The sequence below is a fragment of the Antedon mediterranea genome, chromosome 2, assembly GCF_964355755.1.
Source record: "Antedon mediterranea chromosome 2, ecAntMedi1.1, whole genome shotgun sequence".
Taxonomy (NCBI): domain Eukaryota; kingdom Metazoa; phylum Echinodermata; class Crinoidea; order Comatulida; family Antedonidae; genus Antedon; species Antedon mediterranea.
This window is the reverse complement of record NC_092671.1, coordinates 7,880,551-7,901,954: the sequence shown is the minus strand read 5'-3', so window position 1 is coordinate 7,901,954 and position 21,404 is coordinate 7,880,551. Positions and strand designations below refer to the sequence as shown.

At 29.5% G+C, this 21,404-nt stretch overlaps 1 protein-coding gene and 1 long non-coding RNA gene across 2 annotated transcripts; both read right to left on the bottom strand.

Moving 5' to 3' along the window:
• Positions 1-5,817: 5,817 nt before the first annotated feature.
• LOC140039238 (uncharacterized) lies at positions 5,818-12,581 on the bottom strand. Its single transcript, XM_072084839.1, has 2 exons — positions 12,143-12,581; positions 5,818-6,246 (listed from the first exon to the last, which is right to left on the bottom strand). Exons 1-2 carry the CDS (start codon positions 12,579-12,581, stop codon positions 5,957-5,959), a joined length of 729 nt encoding a protein of 242 aa, XP_071940940.1. The 3' UTR covers positions 5,818-5,956.
• A 3,049-nt stretch (positions 12,582-15,630) lies between these two features.
• On the bottom strand, positions 15,631-20,373 carry LOC140039574 (uncharacterized). Its single transcript, XR_011842529.1, has 3 exons — positions 20,255-20,373; positions 16,350-16,497; positions 15,631-15,731 (listed from the first exon to the last, which is right to left on the bottom strand). It is a non-coding gene; the product is annotated as an uncharacterized lncRNA (long non-coding RNA).
• Between the last annotated feature and the right edge of the window lie 1,031 nt (positions 20,374-21,404).

Here is a 21,404-nt window from a genome sequence, read left to right as displayed (position 1 = left end):
AATCACTGCAAAATCATGGTTAATGGAATCAAAACATTGACTTCTAACACAGTGCTCTTATAATATTATAGCTTGTTCTATATTTTCTTAGTAGGCCTACTTATGCATTTTAATTCTCATGTTGGGCACTTTGTCGAGTTAAAAAAATTCCGATGGCGCTGTTTAAATTTGACCTATACATAGAATCCTAAAACGAACTAGAACAATTATAATATATTTGTAATGACCTTTCGAGTAACATTTATTCAAAACTTAAAGATTGTATTTTTCTAAATATTAAACTAGTATTATTTAGTTAGTCGTAGTTAACCATTAAACTGACTTGTTTTATTTTATTTGTTTGTTTATTTTATTTGATTGTACTGATTTTATCAAAATAATTTTCAATATTAATATTATTTCATATCTCTATTTAGCCTCGCCCAACACAAATGTGTTTTCCATCATTATCTGATCTGATAATTCATACCTCAAACAGATCAAAGTTAAGTATGTGAATGGAATTTCAAGAAATTTAAATTTATAAATATAATAGAGGCCTAATTTCATTGATGTGGCATTGCCACTTCATCCTGTATGCCTAAGAGTAATTTTGATAATGTATATTAAATGGGTGGCTATATGATTTAACTAAGTTATTTAGGCCTATTTAAATTGATTTTAAATTGAAATTTTTCCAAATAGGATTTATTACTGTGATTGTAAGTTGTTAAGTACCAGTGTCTCGGCTAGACGTACTCGGTTATTTTTACACTACTATGATGTCTTATGTTTACCTCTGGTAAATAAGCAGTCGATACAGTATCCGCGAGTGTTATTCGACTTACTAGGAATCTACGGCGTTTGTGAAAGGTTTTACTGCTTGTCGGCTTCCTTTCATGTTGAATCTGTTTACATATTATATAAACATAACTGTCCGATTGAAAGAGGTCAGTTAAGTTAACGGAATATAAGCAATAACAAGTAAAGTACTGTAGCAATGTCTTCAATTATAAATAAGTGTAAATATGCTTTTTTTTTTCAAGTTATGAGTAGGTCTACATGTACACCTGATCATTATTGGATAATTAAAAACTTTCAGTTTTGTTACAAAAAGTGCTTTCCAAACTTCTTTTTATATCTTTCATGATAAAATAATAGATATTGTACTTGAATAAGGCAAAAAAAGCAGTGTTGTTTCACTATCTCATGCTGAAAGAGTCGAAAACGAAAAATTCAAAGAGGCTTGAATGTTAAAAACAGAATTATATATAAGCTCATTTTTAAAAATAAATATACAGTAGGTGCTTTACTTACCACCGCTGTTTAATTACTGTTTAATAGCTAGAAATGATTATATAGATATTTTATGTATAAAACATAATGCTGATGTAATAAATGAAATACTACAGCATTAGCATTAAATGTTAAGTCTTTACCGAAATACTTAAAGTGGATTTTATAGTAGTATAAAATGGTTAATTACAGTAATAAGTATTCTATCTACTTGGTTTGCCACTCCAATATTGCTGATTATACCGGAGATATAGCAACAATGCTTTCAAACTGTGCGATACTGATTTTCTATTTATACGTATAAATACGCCAAACATTCCTTTGTTTTCGCCAGGTGGTTATAACGTTCTAGTTGTATTCTCGTTCGTGATGTTACCGTAGTATAATTGTTAATTTCATAACGTTTGTAACGTCTGCCTGTATAAATGGTAAGAATATTGCTATTGAAACTGTAACCATGTACAACTAAGAAAGTTAAAGCCTATTTTAATCAACTTTTATGTAGAGTTATAATAAGTTGTGAGTGTCACACACTAAAGAAACACTTGTATTATATAGATCTCGGTAATGACAATTAGGCTTAAATACGGCATTGGTCGTAGTAGGTGGCCTGGTTATCAGGGTAGGCCTACAAACCAAACCACCAAATGAGAGATCATAAACTATAATTTGATTAGAAATTATGAGATATTATAATCGCAGCGTATGTTTCTATTGGATACAATCGTTCACATTTCTTACTAAAATCTAGCCCACAGTTTATCACCGCATAGAATTAGTGCTACCCCCTAGGTCACCGCAAGCGTGCGTTTTGTGAGGGTGTTAACGACAGTTTTCGACAACAGCATTGTTGTGGTGTTCTAACGTTTGTCAGCCAAGATGTTGACGGAATTTCACTCTAGACGGAATGACGAACTTGCGGTTGTAAGGAGAATTTTGAAGATTTTTAGATTCATAATAAATAATTTAGTTGATTGATAACACTGATTGAATAGAGTTTGCTTGATACACAATACACTTTTCCTAATATTATTTAATATTAATATAATGTTAATACAGTAGAACCTCTCCTTTGAGACAAACCATAAACAAACGTGAGGAAATATATAACACTACTGCCAGCCCCTATTTAAGAGACATCTTTAATAAAGTGGAATTTTGATTGAGTGTCCCCCTTAATAGAGGTTCTATTGTGTTCATCAGACCACAGATATGTGGACAAAGAAACTGTAAATAAAATTGTATTTATGGAAATTTTAATTTATAATAAAAACAAATTATATGGTAATGTATGATAGGTACGGTATACGAAAATAACGCATCTAAACACTATTATATAGGTTCAGGCTGCACTTTAAAAAAAAACTTCATGTTAATACGTTACCTGCCTGTCGTTTCTTAATTGTTGACATATAGTATTTGTTTAAATTTATTCGTCATTGTATGCGATTCCTCCTGTCATCTGTGACATCTGTCAACCTTTCACCTCTTTTCGTCTTCATTTGTTGGTAGGTCTATGTTCACCACAAATTTAAATTTATTTATTTATTTATTGACAAACTAACTTATTGAATGACAGTTCTAATTGAATAGCAACAACATTAATTATCAAACCACTAGCACATAGATGATTAATCAGGTATCCGTAACGCGGTAGTTGAACCATGGAGAAATTCGCCCAAAGTTGTATTTATTCAAGATGGCGCCCCCTATAGGTCATAACTATTACAACTTCGATGCAAACCATAATCCAACTTGTTTATCATAATCTATGATTAAACTATTCGCTGTTGATGCGCAAACCAACAAACGTATTCAAGGGATACTTAATACGCTTTAATATCTCAGAAAATTATTTCAATTGAAATGTATTCAGGTTTAGTCGTTCAGTTTAGTCTCTTTAAGATGTAGCCCTCTCAATCCGATGGTGGCGTTAGATTTGTTATACAAACTTTATAATAATAAAGAGGGCAGTATTTTGCAATTTCGCATTACTGTATATTAAAATATTACGTCTATATAATTACGTTACGTAATAATTATTGTTATAAAAAAATCCGATCAATCCGATGGTGGCGTTAGAATTGTTAAACAAACTTTATAATAATAAAGAGGGCAGTATTTTGCAATTTCGCATTACTGTATATTAAAATATTACGTCTATAGAATTACGTTACGTAATAATTATTGTTATAAAAAAAATGTAAATTGATAGATTTAGTCCATTTAAATAATTATCTTCGACCTAGTTTTTACAATTATTGATGTCAATTTGGAATAATATATTAAGAAATTAAGACGCATGTAGTGAATCAATTGTTTGGCATAAATCGTTATTAAGAATGTAGATCAGGGTCATATTATTGACAATAACTCAAATGAATAATTGTGTTTAACTTCTATAGCCCCTATACGTATTAGCATTTAGCCGAGTCTTGAAAAGTGATAGCGACGACAAATATCTCTTAAAACGTAATAGTAGTGGCGGACGTACATAATCCCGTTTCTGCAGAAATCTAATATAGGCCTAGTCTATCGTTGTAATTAACATAGTCAATGTCAACAAAAACAGAATATCATCAAATTAGTCTAAATCAACATGAACTATTTATTTAATACTGTTTATCGAAACTTTAAAAATAAACATTTTTCTTTGGATTTTCACTTTGGTCATATTGTTTTTAAAATTTCAACACAAATGTTATTGATTTCTGAATTTACTTAGGTAACGTTTCTTAGCCAAATGGACATACTTTTCTTAATTACATTAAATTAATTAAACATTTACAAAAATACAGAATCAGGAATCAGAGAACGTTGATGGAATATTATGTTTCAAACGTTATCTCTAGTTTTTTTCGAACACGTTTGACCAATGACTGTTCAGTTATGATAGGCCTAAGTATTTAAAATCATCTATCTAAACTTATTTACACTTAATACAGTATGTTACAACATAGAACAATACATTTCTAAATTAATTATCTCGTATTACCTTTAGCAATACAGTTATGTTTTATACGTTAAGAGTAGTTTTTCCCATCAGCATTAAATAAAAAAAAACTCTATACACGGTGAGGTAGATACAAAATTCTACACTTAAGGACAGTTGTAAATAAATGTACCGTATATTAACATTGATATCTCTAATAAGAGGTGCTCTTTTAAATGTGTGTCACTTTATAAGCACGAATCATAATCAAACTAAAATTTTTTAAATGACGTAGATTTGAGAACACTTTAAGAAGCTGAAAAGCAATAACTGAATATACTCGGAGGATTTAGAGTATTATAATCTATAGTCCTACTGTGATTTCCAATGTTTAACCATTATAAAAAAAAACAATGATAATTTAAAATTGCTACATCAATTTTGATTTAAATTTGACTTCAGTGAGAACATAAATGGGAATGCGATTTAACCGATACCGGTACTGCAAATAAAACATACTTATTTCAACGATTATGATTACTTTTTAGGAAAGGATATAACGTTGAAACTGTTAATACTTTGTGATGATTGTATTACTTAGTTTTATCAATAACAACCAAGACCTTTGCAGTGATGTAATCAAATGTAAATTTAATTACAGAGTTATTCCTTTGTTTCCTTAGAACATCTTGCAGATAAATGATTAAAATTCAATCCAGTAAAAAAAAATCAATGTCGTCTAAATTATATAGGTGACAAGATTTCATTATGAATGAAATGTTTTGTTCTCTCAAAACATCTTACAGAGAGATGAAAAATTTAATCTAGTTATTTTTTTCTTAATTATAGGTGACAAAAAGTCGTCGGTAATGAAATTATATTTTATCAAAATGTGATGGATTGGAACCTTGACTGACGCACAGACTACAATTATTGTGTTGCGTTCATACGGTTGTCATGGGCCATTTGAATCCGCATTGGAGCATTTTGTGGAAAGGATGTCACAAATGATAGAGTTAAACAGAAGAAACGTGTCTCCATCTAAATTGACTTTAACGCCCATACTCCTAGTTTGCATGTTATTCAACAATGAAAACTTAGAAGCCCTCATCATTAGGTAGGTAGCAACGCCTAACATAATACAATATTATTAAAATGAAATTATCGCACGTGTTTATAAAGCCTTGAGTTAATTGGCCATTTACTTAAATAAATGAACTTTGCCACCAGGTCATAGATGGTTACCATTATAACATTTCTTAATTAATTTTACTTAATGACATTTCAGTTGAGATGGTGAAATAAAAGGTTAATATTATCCTAAATAAACTAATTATCAAATCTTTTACAATGGTTTTGTTCAATTACACCCGATTGATGCTTAAGTCTTATGATAAATCGATAAATACAATGTCATCAATACCGTAAAAACGTATCCACTAGCAAAATATTTTCAACTTAAAAAACAAAGAGTTTCAAATTGAAATATCAAAATCAATCGATCTCATAGGTTTATACAATCAAAAATGCCTAGATCTTTGGTTTTGTGTTATATTATATTCATTTCAACTTTATAAACACAATTTCACTATTGAGTTCATCCTGCTGTAGTAACTTATTAATTCCAGTTAAGAAATTAATCAACATTATAATAGGTCAAACATGGACCTCAGTGGAATAATATATTCATCAGTTTTCTAACTAAATTCCAGAAAATGTCCTTTTTTTTGGCGTCAGACTTATTATAAATTAGCTTGTGGGTTGTTGGGTTTGCTCCCTTTGTTTGCGATCCCGTTCTTCCCGCGTCCTCATCTTTTTCAGTTTCATTCGTCGATTTTGAAACCATATTTTCACCTGCCTCTCCGATAAGTTTAGAGCCCTTGATATGTGTGATCGTCTCTCTCTAGTTAGGTACATATTGTACAGAAACTCTTTCTCCAGCTCAAACGTCTGGTATTTTGTATATGGCTTCCGTTTCTTGCGTGTTCGTATCGTTGCAGTTTGAGTCATCCAGTTATAACTATTTTCATTAGGTCCATCTGTAATGATAAATTGAATACAATCCTTGTTATACTAATGTTTCTTTTCATTTTCATGATCGTAAAACATGACAAACCTAGTAATTTGTTCAGAAGTGATGACCCTTGGATCCTTGGATGATGTAATAAAACTGTTGAAATGTTATAGATAATAAAATTGTTATATTACCAGATTAGGGTCATTACAGACGATTTCTCTTTCTTACCCTGCGCTGAATGAACAACATAATTAAAACATTGATTTCATATTACCCAATCATAATTGTAGGCCTAATATTCGAAACTTAATCAAGAATATAGTAATAATATCTAGTAGGCCTAGTTAATTATACATTAAACGTATCATATATAGGTTAAGATTCAGGACAATTTTTAACATTCACTTCATATTTTAGACTAAATAAGCACATAACCTAATCGTTATTGATGATTTCGAATGTGCATTGCATTGCAATATGCGCATTATTATGCACAATTCATTTTGCGAGTAACATTGCGCAATATACATTGCACATGGCGCATTGGACAAGATGTGTTTGAATTTTTCATTATATTTTTTGGGGGAAAAAATAGAAATAATAGGCATAGGCCTACCTCTATATGATAGAGGATAGATTTTAATATAAAATACAGAAAATCTTTTTAAAAAAAAATAAAATCAAGATTAAATTTTAATCATAATAATAGTAACCTTCAATTACTAAGAGCGATTGTATGAAATTTAAAATTAGGGAATGTGTTAAGACCTCTATCAAACTAAGAGTAATAAATGTTTAATACCAACAAGAAAATATTTAAGTGGCAATGTTTTCTATTTAACAAAATTGTAAGCCTATATTCAGGATGCAATGACGGCAATATTCAAGTTAGTAAGAAAATAATTAATATGTCTTTAATATTTTACTTAAAATTATGATTTAGAAAACTGTGGAAGTAAAACTTTATTCAATACGATATAATATTCATTATTATTGTTACGTTGATGTTGTATTATGTAATGCGAAATCGTTTTTTAATATGTTACTGAATACTGAAATGCTTTACTTGTCCATTATCATAATAAAATAACAATAGAAATTCTTCTTAAATACAATATGCCTATGCCCTATATTCAATTTAAAAGAACAATACTAACTGCCAAATTAAGTTAATAACAGAGCAATAATATTATTAATAGTAATAATAGTATTATATAATGGATAGAATAATCATGGATTTCACTTTATACAAGAAACAATATCATTTATCATCTGCTGTTTTCCTTGCTGAGATTTTGACTTTTATTTTTCCTCCCATCAGCCTTCACCTTCATCAATACGACATTTTTATCGCTCATAACTTCAGTTGTGAGTGTTGATATAAATTCATTTTTGTCTCCATTTGAGACAGAATAAGTTGGGCCTAAGCTATTAAACAGTATGAACCGACAGCGTCATTATGACCTGCTTCTAGACAGGTGCAAAACTTAGCTCGATAGCAATGTCAAATAAAGCAATCTGTGATACAATTGCCAACGAAATAACTTCATGTTTATCGGCAAGAAAAATCCATATTTGTTGTATAAAATAGTACAATGACTGTCAAAACTATAGTGTACAGAAAATGCAACAACATTTGCATGTTAACTTAGGTGGTTTAACTAAACAGACTAGTAACAAATGTATTCGATTTTATTTTTACTACAACAGACGACAGGGTCGCCAATTACTGATATACTGCATCATTAACATTGATCGTACTTCACGATTATAAACTTCCTCAAAATCAATGTTTACTAGAAGAGTTTATAAATGAAAATAAAATAAATATATAACACGGACAATTACCGTCCACGTTTATGCCTACTTATTTACTGTAGACTACAAATAAAAAATAGTCGTTTAGATTAGATGTGAGGGAAATCAACAATTACAGTATGTTTATGCCTAGCCTAAATTTCATGAAGTTGTGATGTTGTTGCCGTAGGCCTAGAGATTTATAACAACCAGATGAATTAAAGAATTAACTTTTACCGGACCGTAAAAAAGTCTGAGATCGGAAATGAGAAGATGATCATTATGTGTACAGTACATACAAACAGTAATGTCCTTACTAGCAAAAAGGTGATAAAATTGGCAGGTATTTAACTCTCTTTTAACAGCTCACACAGGCGCAAAATTACAATTTCAACAGACAAGTCCTTGGATGTAAGAGTCAAAGGGGTACCGAAACACCGACAAAGAAAAAGGTGATTATAGTCTGGCCCTGCTCATTTGCATATTTATATTGATTAATACCTAACATTAGTATAATATAAGTTGATTCAACAAGAAATATTCTTCCCCATTAACCCCTATACAAGATAACATGTGTCCATTAGGCGTGTGTGTATAGTTTATGTATAGTACTTACTGACTGAAAAGTTAAATTAAATGCAATACAATAGGCATATAACAATCAATCCTTCCTACCCCAAAAAACGTGTTATTTGTTGGCTTGGGGTCCCATTGGCTTGGTAGGCCCTACACGTTTGAAGTGAAAATAATAACGTAACAACATTGAACATACGGTTTACTATGAATATTTCCCTGTGATTTAAAAAATAGTTTAAAATAATCAACACTTCTATCTCAAGCTAGATAATCCTATAGTAGCTGATACTAATAGGGTTAAGGCCTGATCGTTTTGCATTGGTATTTAAATTTGTATTTTACGTTCATTGAGAAGCATAACAACGAATATAGAAATATATAGGCCTACTACAGTTTTATATTAAAAAGGTTTAATAGCGAATAAAAAAAATCCTTTAAACATAATTTGAACACAGTTTACAGGAAATGTTATAAACATTAAATTAATTATTCATTATTGAAACTATTAACTAAATTATTTGCCAAGAATTTTCAAAATAAAACATATATCGTAAGGTATCAGAATATTTAATATATGGGTTGTAGGTGGTTAATAACAATCTTCAAAATGGCGATATTAGTGCTATCGAAATAGTATTTTAACAACACTAGGCCTATTATCTATTCAACTCATTGCTATATAGAACATAGATATAAAATTAAATCTACTTCATCTTTAGTTATATATAATTGTTATTATAAATCATTTAATACTTTCAAATTATTATTTGAATCTAATCTGTTACACGAGACACAGAATAAAAGTCAGAATAATTGCATAAAACGTCTGCATCTGGAAGCAAGCGAGTTATTAAACAGTTACTCTTTTGTATAAAAAAAGTATAAAACTATATTATCTAATTACTCAATTTGATAATTAGTATTTAGTTGTTTCAACATATTTATAAAGATCTTTGCGCTTGTTGAAGGTTTAACAAGTGCTCGGTTTATTATTTCCTTAGGCTATGCTCAGGCTGCTTTCGGACGATTTCCTATAGTTTAATGGCTGCCCCAAGCTTGTTTCATTAGCTTCCCGCTTCGCTGAGGAACATTCTATTATTAATAATGATAGAAACGTAAAAGATATACAAGAACTTATACATAGTTTTATTTGATTTTCTTTACGTTTCGTATTTTGATATTTAATTATTTAATTGTCTTGTAAGCGAATATATAGCCCTAATTTTGCTTTATTTATGTTTGTTTAAATAACACATACAAAACAAATGTTAGAACTGTAGTATTTTAAACAACTATATGAAATGTTACCGTAGATAGTAGAATATATTATAAATAACCGATCAACATTATTTATTCGTTTAAGTGTCTTACAACAAACGATGTGTCTTGTACTTTATAAAACAAATAATGGTACAATACATTGCGGTACAAAACGTGTTGATTGAGATTACAGCTTACGCTTATTTAACTTAAGTAGGCCTAATAATGTGATAAAGAAAAATTATTAATGTTAAAACTCGTATAAGATATACATTTTATTAATATGTGATTGATAATTAGGAATTAATCTTTGTATAGGCCTAAGCCATGCGAGAGCAGACACGTTAAATCATATTGTATACATAACTGTATGCCTGATATTAGACTTATGTCTGTATAAGTTTATATTCATATTCACTATAAACATTATAAAAACATAAATATTATAATAATATATCAATATTAATGGTGACTCATTGTTTGTCCTAAGTTAGGCATGCAAGTTACTAGGCCTATTGGTAAACCAAGCCCATGTCCTACACACAAGCCAGGGTTTTCTCCGTCAGAATTCATTCAATCAAAATATGATTTTGTTTGTAAAGATATAGTTAACGTGCTGTATAAAAAATAAATTCAAATAATGCTCGTTGAATAGAAATCGTGACTATTTGTTTGCAAATAACAAAATTGTAAAACTACATTACTGTAAAATATGCAAATGTTATTCTTTGCCTGGAGACTGCACTATAAAATCCAATATTAACAGAAACATTGTAAGAACGCATTTTAATTCAAACAGAAGTAAGACGTATACACACAATAAAACATAATTTAATCAGTAAATGTATTATTAATTAGGTCACAAAGGTCATTGGGTAAAATGTCAATTTTGTTATAAAACGAATCAAAACAAAAACTACGTGATATAAAAACGGAAACAATACAGGAACAATACTGAGACAAAATCACTTTCAATGGTGGTTGTTAGTACAACATCAAAGGCAACGCGTACTATTAATTTTTACTATTTCCCGGACTTAACGAATACTGACGAAGTTTAACCAAAACACTGTAAAATTTCAATACACTTTGCTCTCATAATAATCAGTAATAATAACTAGTTAATTGTAACAAGAGAAAGGTTAATGACGTCAGGAATACTAGAAAGATATAGACGTTACTGTATTATACTTCTTAGATGTATAGATAGCCTACTGTACTGTGCTACGCATATTATACTCATTATATCATGTTCATGGATGGATTATAGTTTTACACTATTTTCTCCATTTCATGTATCATAAGATAAGTACTATTGGGTTATTAATATACATACTGTAATGCTTTTACTGCAACCGACAAAACTAATGGGGATTTTAGGACTATTCGAAACACGAATAGTTAAACTTATATTTTCATCTGAATTCGACGGCAGCTAATAGGCTGTTCCACATTTATAAGCCTACTTTTGCACAGTTCTATACAATTCTTTATTCTGTAATTAGAATTGCTAAAAATAAAGCAGATCAGCTGATGATACCTAATTAGGGACGATGATCCCTCCTTACAAAATAAACTTTACATCAGAGCTCCATTAATTTAGCATGTACAAAATTAGACTAGACGCTTAGAAAATATTATTAACTATTATTATTAGTTAGGCCTATTTATATATTTCCATAGAACTGTCACATCTACTGTTATTAAAGAACAGTTCAGATTGAGTTGATCTAATTTGTGCTATAATTATGATAATAAGATCAAAATCTGATCAATGTTTGTTGCATTGAAATCCAGTTTCTTGTTTAAACCATTATAAGAATTGGTCTTTTGATTTGATTTCTAAGACATGGTTATTTCGAACATTACATTTTATTTCCAATTTTGGTAAAGTGACATTTGGAATAATAGATTTTACATCTACAGCTGTTGAACAACATTTTTGTTATATTATAAACCATCACATGTAATAATACAATAAATACAGTGACCGATATTCTAAAATAGTTTGTACATTAAAAAAAAAGTTTTTGAAAAGAAGACCATCGTTAACTTACAATTTCCGTGGTGAATAAACGACATGAGCAAGTTCTTCGACGTCAATATGAAATCGATATGTTTTAACGAAATATAATCGTATGTATTTATATCAAGGCCTTTTTACCCCCTGTAATTTAAAATTATATTAACTTTTTTCTACTGTAGGGGTATTAAATTTACGTCAAACTCGCTTAAAATACGTCACGACTAATTCGTTTTGATTACAATAGTAGCAATTTTATTACCTTGTAAAGTATGACCACTTCGTTGTAATGCAGCTGCCGACTGGATTGGCGAGTGAGATACGGAATGAAATTGGCTCTTCATATGTGATAGTTCATTCTGTCCCATGGGTGGTGAAGTAAAACCTGGCCCAGAGTTATACGGCGATTGGTGATAAAAATGTGAAAACGTATGTGTTTTCTCGGAATGATGTAGTGGCCAGGGGCCCGATTCGGCAGACGTATAAGCCGGTATTGTCGGCGCCGTGGTACATGCACCGGTTCCATGATATGGAAAAGTACCCACAAATCCTACGTAACTACCGTTAGATGGTAACGGTAGATGAGTATTATTGTTGCCTGGGCTCTCGTAAAAAGGGCTATAAGAATGAAACGACTTCGATGCTGCATTCTGGAGCCCATCCAAATGAGGGTTCTGTATTTTCGTCTCAAATTGCTGCATAATGTCCAAAACAAAACTGTTTTCTGTTCGGTAAAGATAGCAATTAGGCAAATCGTTGAATCTGATGCGCTGATTTGAACTTAACTAACAGTGGTCAAGATACAGCAGTAAATACATTCTTCATAGTATATTTTTCACGTGTGTCAGAGACGATATTTGATATGCTCAAAGTTGAACTTGTTTATTCCACTAAATTTCCTAGGTGGGTTTATTGCGAAATCAAAATGTCCATCCAGTGACGAAATTAAGTCCGAAGTACAAATGCAGACGAGTTGGTTGGCGGAATGGTCCCCTTATGATCTGTATTGGTCAGTAGTTCACAGAGTTCATCGAATGCACCCATGTTTATTGCACACTAACTGTCACGTGATTGCGATCAACCAACGAAACAAAAGGAATGTTTGCTTGAGTTTTGAATAGTGAAACACATCGAAGACACACTAACTAGGCGCTTCCTCAAAGACACCAATTAACGGCCTACCGTAAATTACCTATAAGGATCAGAAGAGAACCACCGACTAGGACAAGACACCAACAAGCACGTTAACTCTATTAATGACATAAAGTTATGCCTTTCAGCAAAATAACAGAAACTTTTCTTTTATGTTTATAAAACCGATATAATTCATAGTATATTAATTATATAATTATTCTACAAATTATTATTTTTTCTTTTGAACATTGAAACAAGATTTCAATTTGTTTATTTAGTAATCTAGGAAATGAAAATAACATACATATCATGTGATTTTAAAACTCATCAGCGGTACATCAAAGTGTAAAACGTGTTTGAAGAACTAATTTGATTGCCTTTCCATATTGTTTTTACAATACGCACTTAATTATAACATGGAGATATAAGTATTCTTCCCTCATGATTATAATCAAATCATTGTTGCTTATTTCTATTATAAATGATAATATTATAAAGATGGACAATCGATTTATTCACTTATGCTTTGTTATAATTTGAGGTAGAAAATTGAGTCTACTAAATATTATTATTTTGTTTCATATTCAAGAACAGCCGGTTATATCGATGTACCGACCGCTACATTGACTATCGATAGTAAAAACTATAATCCATCCATGCACATGATATAATGAGTATAATATGCGTAGCACAGTACAGTAGGCTCTCTATACATAAGAAGTATAATACAGTAACGTAAAATAAATCTATAAAACAAAATGTCACCATAGACCTAATTGGTTAATTCGTGGGTCAACACATTAGAAAAGTCGTTAAATTATTTTAAAATTATATAATTAATTATGCCTATAATTATATTAACCTTATTAGCATCTGGTTAAGTATAGTATGTAAAATCATTTTGTGTTCTCGTTTACAACTTGTAGACACTGTATATCGTCGTAATCTTTCGGATCATGGAATCGAATACACCGAACTTAATAAAAACCAATGTCCCGTAAACTATTACAATGAACCATTCGTTTTCATGCATTTAGCTCCCATTAACAACAATCCTGATGATGATGATATCTTGGGACAATAATAAATATGAGAGTACTAGCTAGGTCTCAATATACTATTAATATTAGAGTATTAAAAGTGTTATAACCAAACATTTATACTTATACTTCAATGTACTCACTGGTACGGCTAGGCCAAAACCAAAGTCCGTTGTTTAATATAAGTTTTTGTAGAAATCGTTCATGTTTCTTTTTTATTTTAATAATATCTATATACTCAAAATGTTATTAAACATCGGATAAGTTGTTGTAGTATAATTGAAATTAAGGTTAATATTCTTTTTTCGTTAACTTACTATAATATTAAGGATTTAGGCCTAGCACTTAGGTGGACCCTTCTTCCTGAATAGTCCATGCCAGTGGAATCTGGTTAGCCTGGGTTTGAACGGTGGTACGGTATGAATTATGTCATGATATATTTCTATATAGTGAGTGTTATTAACTTGAAATTGAACTTTTTTGTGATCTAATTTAAATTAATCTTTATTTCTTTATAGCGTATCAAACGTTTTACATGATGAAAATATAATAATCTCCCTAATATATTGCGGGCGACTTTCGTACAACATAAATATGCATATTTACGTATTAAATATAATTTAATATTTTAATTATATTATTTCATCAATCTCTTGTTCACTTAGTTTCAGAAAAAAAAAGATAAAGTAGTAGTATACGATCGAGAAGCTATTATTGTCAAAATTGTAACCGTTTACTCAAGCCCGTTAACCGTATACCAGGCAGCTGGAAAGTTCCATCGATAGTCAATGTAGCGGTCGGTACATCGATATAACCGGCTGTTCTTGAATATGAAACAAAATAATAATATTTATATATACAAATCATTCATTGTTACCTGCGATTAATGATATAATTAGTATTATGTTATTATTACTAAATTAAAAATGTTTATGAATAATTGAACATTCATTTTTTTATATTTTATATCTATTCAATTGTTAATTTGGAAGCAACTTAAATTACTAAATAAAAGTCAAATATGTACCTATGGAATTTACATCTTTTATTATACCCAGGTTACAAAACAATATTTAACATTAAATTTACATATTAAAAAGAACATGAATGTTTTATTCACTTTATCAATAACAAACCTAATTCTAGTGCTTAACTTGTTTTTAAGCCACACACCACCGTGCATTATTAGAGTTATAATAAAAAGATTAAATAAAAATAAAGTTACACATTTGAATGCACTAAACAGATTTCTAGTATTCTACTTTCTATTGTTCTATTTTCTTAAAACACATCTTTCTATTAAATTTTTTATCATAATTGTGTTATGAATAATCGATGAATTATTAGCAGCAAATACAGAAATATTCTTGTGCTTTATGACACGGGCCTAGAAAAATTGAAGACATACGATGTATGAAATACTCAGCATCAACTTGACCGCCGGCCAACCATTTATATAGACCAATATGGCTAAACAAAAACTGATCTTTTTAAAGTAAACGATTATCAAAATCAAACTATAGAAAATATAGCAATGTTATATACACATTAAAATAAAGCAATCATAGGCCTGGTCTATACAAATATAAAACAATATACCAACAATCATTTCATCACAAAAAAAAATGAACTGTGTTTGTTTCATTCGTTGCTGTTATCAGACAGACTTCGTCTAGCCTATAGATGAAAAGAATTGGAGTTATAGGCGAGTTTTAGGCTTATTATAGACATTGGAATCAAATTAAAATGTATGGTACTACATAGACAAATACGTTGTATCGAAAAACAAATGCACTTATTGGTCTCAATCATGTTTTCTTCGAAGTAAGCGCATTACAATATCGTAATACAGTAGCAAGAATGCTGAACAAACATGAAAAATCTGACTTATGGCATGAGACTGTGTATTACATTTAATATAACTTTTAGTTTTTAAACATTTAAAATAAGGCCTATTCATACAAAAAAGTTTCTAAAAACCTTCAAAATCATTGATAGTCCTTATTATAAATATCATTTTTTTATTAATAATATTTTATTGTGTAAGCAAACAACCAAATGCTTGAATATCATTATCAAACTATTTATTTTTATTATTATTTACATAACTATTCATACAAAAAAAGTTTCTAAAAATCTTCAAAATCATTGATAGTCGTATATTATAAATATCATTTTTTTATTAATAATATTTTATTGTGTAAGCAAACAACCAAATGCTTGAATATCATATCAAACTATTTATTTTTATTATTATTTACATAATATAATTTACATAATTAATAAAACACTTACAAGGGGAAAAGTTTATTAACATCTTGACTGTCAACCCATCATCCAGCCGTCATTAACTCTCAATTCATCAGCCCGAGGCGGTTGTAATAAGTATCGGTGGATTATCGGTGATCATACTAAAAATATAACTCGTCACTTCATAGCAATTCTAAGGATTGAGAGACAAGATATGAGATTAGTAATTATTGACAAAAATAATGATGTATTATCATATATTATTAATCAGTAACAATCATCAAAATAGTACGAATTGCATGCCGTAAAATATGAACTGCCACGTAGACCATTGGTTGAGACTTCTTATAATTATTTACTTTTTGAGGTACGAATTTGATCTCACAAAATAATAATGATAGGCCTAAACATTGGAATAACAGATAACAGTTCAATTGAATCTTTCATTCAATTGCTTATTTAATGGTCTTTAATAAAATAAGTTATTTTTCGTTCTGAAATTCTGTTCTCGTTTTAAAAAAAGAAACACTGGTATTTATTATTGTGTTGTGCATGTATATCATTGTTATTTTAACATTTACTTTTTTTTGTTTATCTGAATTTCTTTTCTGTATATTTTTACTTTAAATTAGGCACGATATACTATTTACTATAGCTCTACTTCATTTTACTTTTATATTCAATTGTTCTATACGTTATTGTTGTGTGTTCCTTACAACGACACTTTTTTTGTTACTTGATATATATATGGTAGAAATTAAATGTAGCCTACAATCCCAAACAAATTGATAGAGAAAGTACTGTTTTCTTAAATTATGTTAGGGATTGTCATTACTGCTCAGATCATGGTTAAATCTTATTGTTTCTATTGATTTGTATTTAATGACACTTTGTATAATGGTAACTCAGAGAGATTTGAGTTATAAGTCCATCTGCCAACAAGGTGAAATCAAAATGCACCTGTTTTTGTTGTCACCTTACTGAATCGAATAACCTTTGTACAGCCTAAAAATGTAATATTACTACATTAATAATATCTACGAATAAGAATCAATACCATATCTTTACATTTATATTAAAATAATTACTTGTTTAATGTATTCTTTGAGGAATGCCGTTTCGGAATAATATTGTTAAGTATAATTCGTTCTGTTTCTGAGCAGCCCAAGCTTTTTACGTCTTTAATTTTTCCCCCTCACTTGCTTACATGTAACTGTTATTTTGAAAATGAATAAATAATAATTTTACTTGATTTCAGTTGAATGTTGTCTTGTGTACAAGACAATGATTTTGAACAAATAAACGAATGAATGAATATTACCATACGGCTGAAATCTAAGTCGCGTTAAAGTGATTTTTTTCTTGGACTCTAAGATTTTAGTAATTTCATGTTTTCTCAAATTGGTTGGTCAATTAACAAGTATACTTTCTGATAGTTTTGTGGTCATTTTCAGAGAAAAATACATCTTAAAATTTGGGAGTAAACTTCTATCATTATATGTCATCACTTGCCAATGAAACTCTACATAAGGATAACTTAACTCTAACCCTTGGAAACTAAATGCCTGGCAGAACGGAATTTCGTCTTATAGAATATCAAGAAATGAGTGGCCCACATTTGAGGTTAAGACTTAAATATTTAACAATGAATAGTGTGATTTAAATCCAAAAGATCAAATATAGATCTACATGTCCCCATTCGAATATACACGGGATTTTATTTTAATCAACAATTAATGTATAAACATACAGTACATAGGCCTAAAGATACATTATTTTCATAATTTGAGTCTGAAACGATTTTGAAAAAAATTGTCAATGTTATCTTTAAAAAACAGATGCAATTATAATATTGGATTATTGTGCTGGCGTAATTTAATTTCAAGTCGAATACCAACGAATCAACTATATCATTAATTTCTATTTTCTTTTAGTTAATATCACTTATATAGATAAAGTTATTGTAATTGTTTTCTATAATACTGATTAAACATTTATTTCAATATATAACATCCATATTCCAGAAACATACTTACAATAAAAAGACTATATGTGTACATATACACACAACCTCTGTTGTGTTTCAAATTCCATCTATTGTATTCAACATTTTTGCAGTCGAAATTTCATTCCCGAGATATTTTATTATCTATTTCATAATTCATTTGTTTAATTAGATGAGTTGCTTTTTTTTCTTCCTTTCTAAAACCATGCTATGGATTGGTAGGATTATTTTGGGATGGAGAAAGAGTACAAAAAATAATTTGTAAATTCAGAATAAGAATTTTAGTGAGTTAACAATGTTCTGTAGGTTTCTATAAGTACCGGTAATATAAACTCAACAATCACCTAAAATTATATGAAAATTGTATTTTGTGAATTTCAACTGTTTTAGTATTAAAACATTTTTCTTTTTGAACACGACCAAACACACTTGTAGTTGTTGTTCATATTTATACTGAGTATACAGTAGTATTATTGGATCTGTATAAAATACCTAAATATAGAATTGGGCTCCCATTATTCTATATTAAATAGAAATATTCCAATTGCTTAGAAAACATGTTTTTTGTAGTAATAAATGACTATAATATGTTCATTTACATTTTAAACCATAGGCTGAAGGACCCACTGTCCTATGTTATGAATGGTCAAATGGCTGTATGAATGCAACCGAACTTATCTCTTTTCCTTTTGTTTGTGTTAATGTTAATTACTTTTTTTTAAAGTAAAAGAAATAATGATATATTAGTGCCATATAAAATTAGATATAATACAGGTAAACAATACAATACATTTATTACAAACTTGTTAGAATTAGCGATGGATATGAGCCTATGGAATATTTAGTTATGATTATTTATCATATCTTTCCTTATTACATTTATTTTTCAACTTAAGTGAAATAAATAATAATAATACTAAAGTAAAAGAAATAATGGTATAATATAGTGCCATGTAAAATTAGATATAGGCCTAATGTATAGGTAAACATTACATTTAGCAATATTACAAACTTGTTAGAATTAGGTTAGAATTAGCGATTGATAGGCCTATGAGCTTATGAAATATTTTGTTATGATTATTCACTATAATCATTTATCATATCTTTCCTTATTTAATTTATTTTTAAAATTTAAACAAATAAATTAATATTTTAGAAATTTGAACTGGTTGACAAAGTGAAGACTTATGTATCTTGACCATTGACAATATTGTTTATTTTAAAACATGTTTTACTGACACCTTTGATTTGGTTAACAATCTTTGCCTAAGTCCGGCCGCTTTTGAAATTTCGTTACAGCGTTCGATATTGTTAATTTTTCACAAGAGCAATGATGAAAATAGATCAGCGTTTCGGTTGGAATAGATACTTTACTTTTGATTTGCTGCACATTAAAAACATTTTGTCTGTGGCAGCTAGAAAGTTGTTATATTTGCTCTAATTGTATGATTTAAAGATGTTGTTTTGTCTCCAGAAAATGAGTCTAAAAATAGTTGCCAAATCTAAAGTAACTTAGTTCAGGTCATCAATGCGAAACTTGTCAGTATAAATGTATTGAAATATGATTTGCCATGAAGCGAATAATTATACAAATGTCACTGGCAATGGGTTCTAACAAGTGAAAACAAAATATATGTGTCTAATATAGCAACATAAAGTATGTTCCTTACTATTTGAAAGAGGTTTGGCATATGAAACAATAGATTTTCTGAAAATATTTGTTGAAGTTGTAGGCCTTCGATACTAGTAAATTGTTTGCATAAAACACTCTGTTTTCAATTAAGTTTCAGTGATACCCTAACATAGCCATATCTGGTGTGATTGTTTGCAGAATTCTGTTTCAATGAGTTTTATATAAAAGCAAGTTGTTAACTAGTCTGATCCATAATAATGTAAATATTAAATATGACATAAAGTAAACGATGGAAATATAAATGAGACTTACCGTGTCGGTTCAACTAATACGAAAATACAATGCAAGAAGATATTGGTGAAACATTTTGTAATTCTTGTAACAAAACATAGTATTCATCCGAAATGTTTTTTGTGTTACAATCATCTCGATCGCCAATGAACAAATTTACCATGACTTCCGATTAGTTGTTCTTATAAATATGAGGAAGTTATGGCAAGTATTAAATTTTGATGGCTTCGACCTTATTGATCCAAATGAACATTTTACTTTTATGCCATAATGAAAATCTTGCTTTATCTTTACATCCACTGTTTAATTTTTAAGAGAAGTTTCATAGCCACGCGTTAAAATCATACTTAGAAATTAACGAGTATTCTTTAATATGTCGTATAATAGCTTTAACGATATGATTCACTGTGTTTATCAAACATTACTAATTATAATGTCGAGATTCTATCCATAAATATACATGCTAATGTAACAACATGTTGTGGTATCATGTTCATACCATTAGTCCACTCGTTGCAATGAAACTTCAGTGGAACAATATTTTCTTCAATCACAATAAAGATGGTTTACTGTACGTTGTTATTGATTGTCGTACAATACCTTTTATCGGCTCAAATTTATACTTTTTAGAAAATAATATAAAAGAGGTTCAAGATACAAGGAGATAGGCTTGTTGTTGCCTTAGGCCCATTGTAAAAACAAGTTTTTCAAATCAAAGTTGCCGAAAAATAGAAAAAAGATAGCATTTTCTACAATGTCGACCATCTCATTAGCGAATTTAATAGTTGCAATATTCTTTTAAGATACCCAGGTGCTAGTAGCTTACGTGGTGGTAGGTAGTAGATATACTTTGTCGGCACTTTACATCTTCCATGAGTTAATCTTTTCAGCGTTTACCGACTGACTTTATGGATCTTTCATTATCAATACTTGCCCTCGTATGTTAGTACCTTATAAGCACCGAAGATTTTATTGATATTCTTAAATTCCAACGTTTGTTATTGAATATGTTTAAATGTTTACAATTGAAAAGAAGTACTGATTCTGTGTCTTTTTTACATGTTTTCTAAAAGATGAATTATAGGTTACCATAGTAATGATATCAATAATGGAAACTTGTTGGTAAAGGTAGGAGGGCGATTGGCACAACGACTGTTAATATGATGATAGT

Coding starts and splice junctions, on each gene's coding strand:
- LOC140039238 (XM_072084839.1), bottom strand. CDS start 12,581: ATGCAGCAATTTGAGACGAAAATACAGAACCCTCATTTGGATGGGCTC. Junction 6,247..12,142: donor AAGTGGTCATACTTTACAAG/GTAATAAAATTG, acceptor TTATCATTACAG/ATGGACCTAATGAAAATAGT.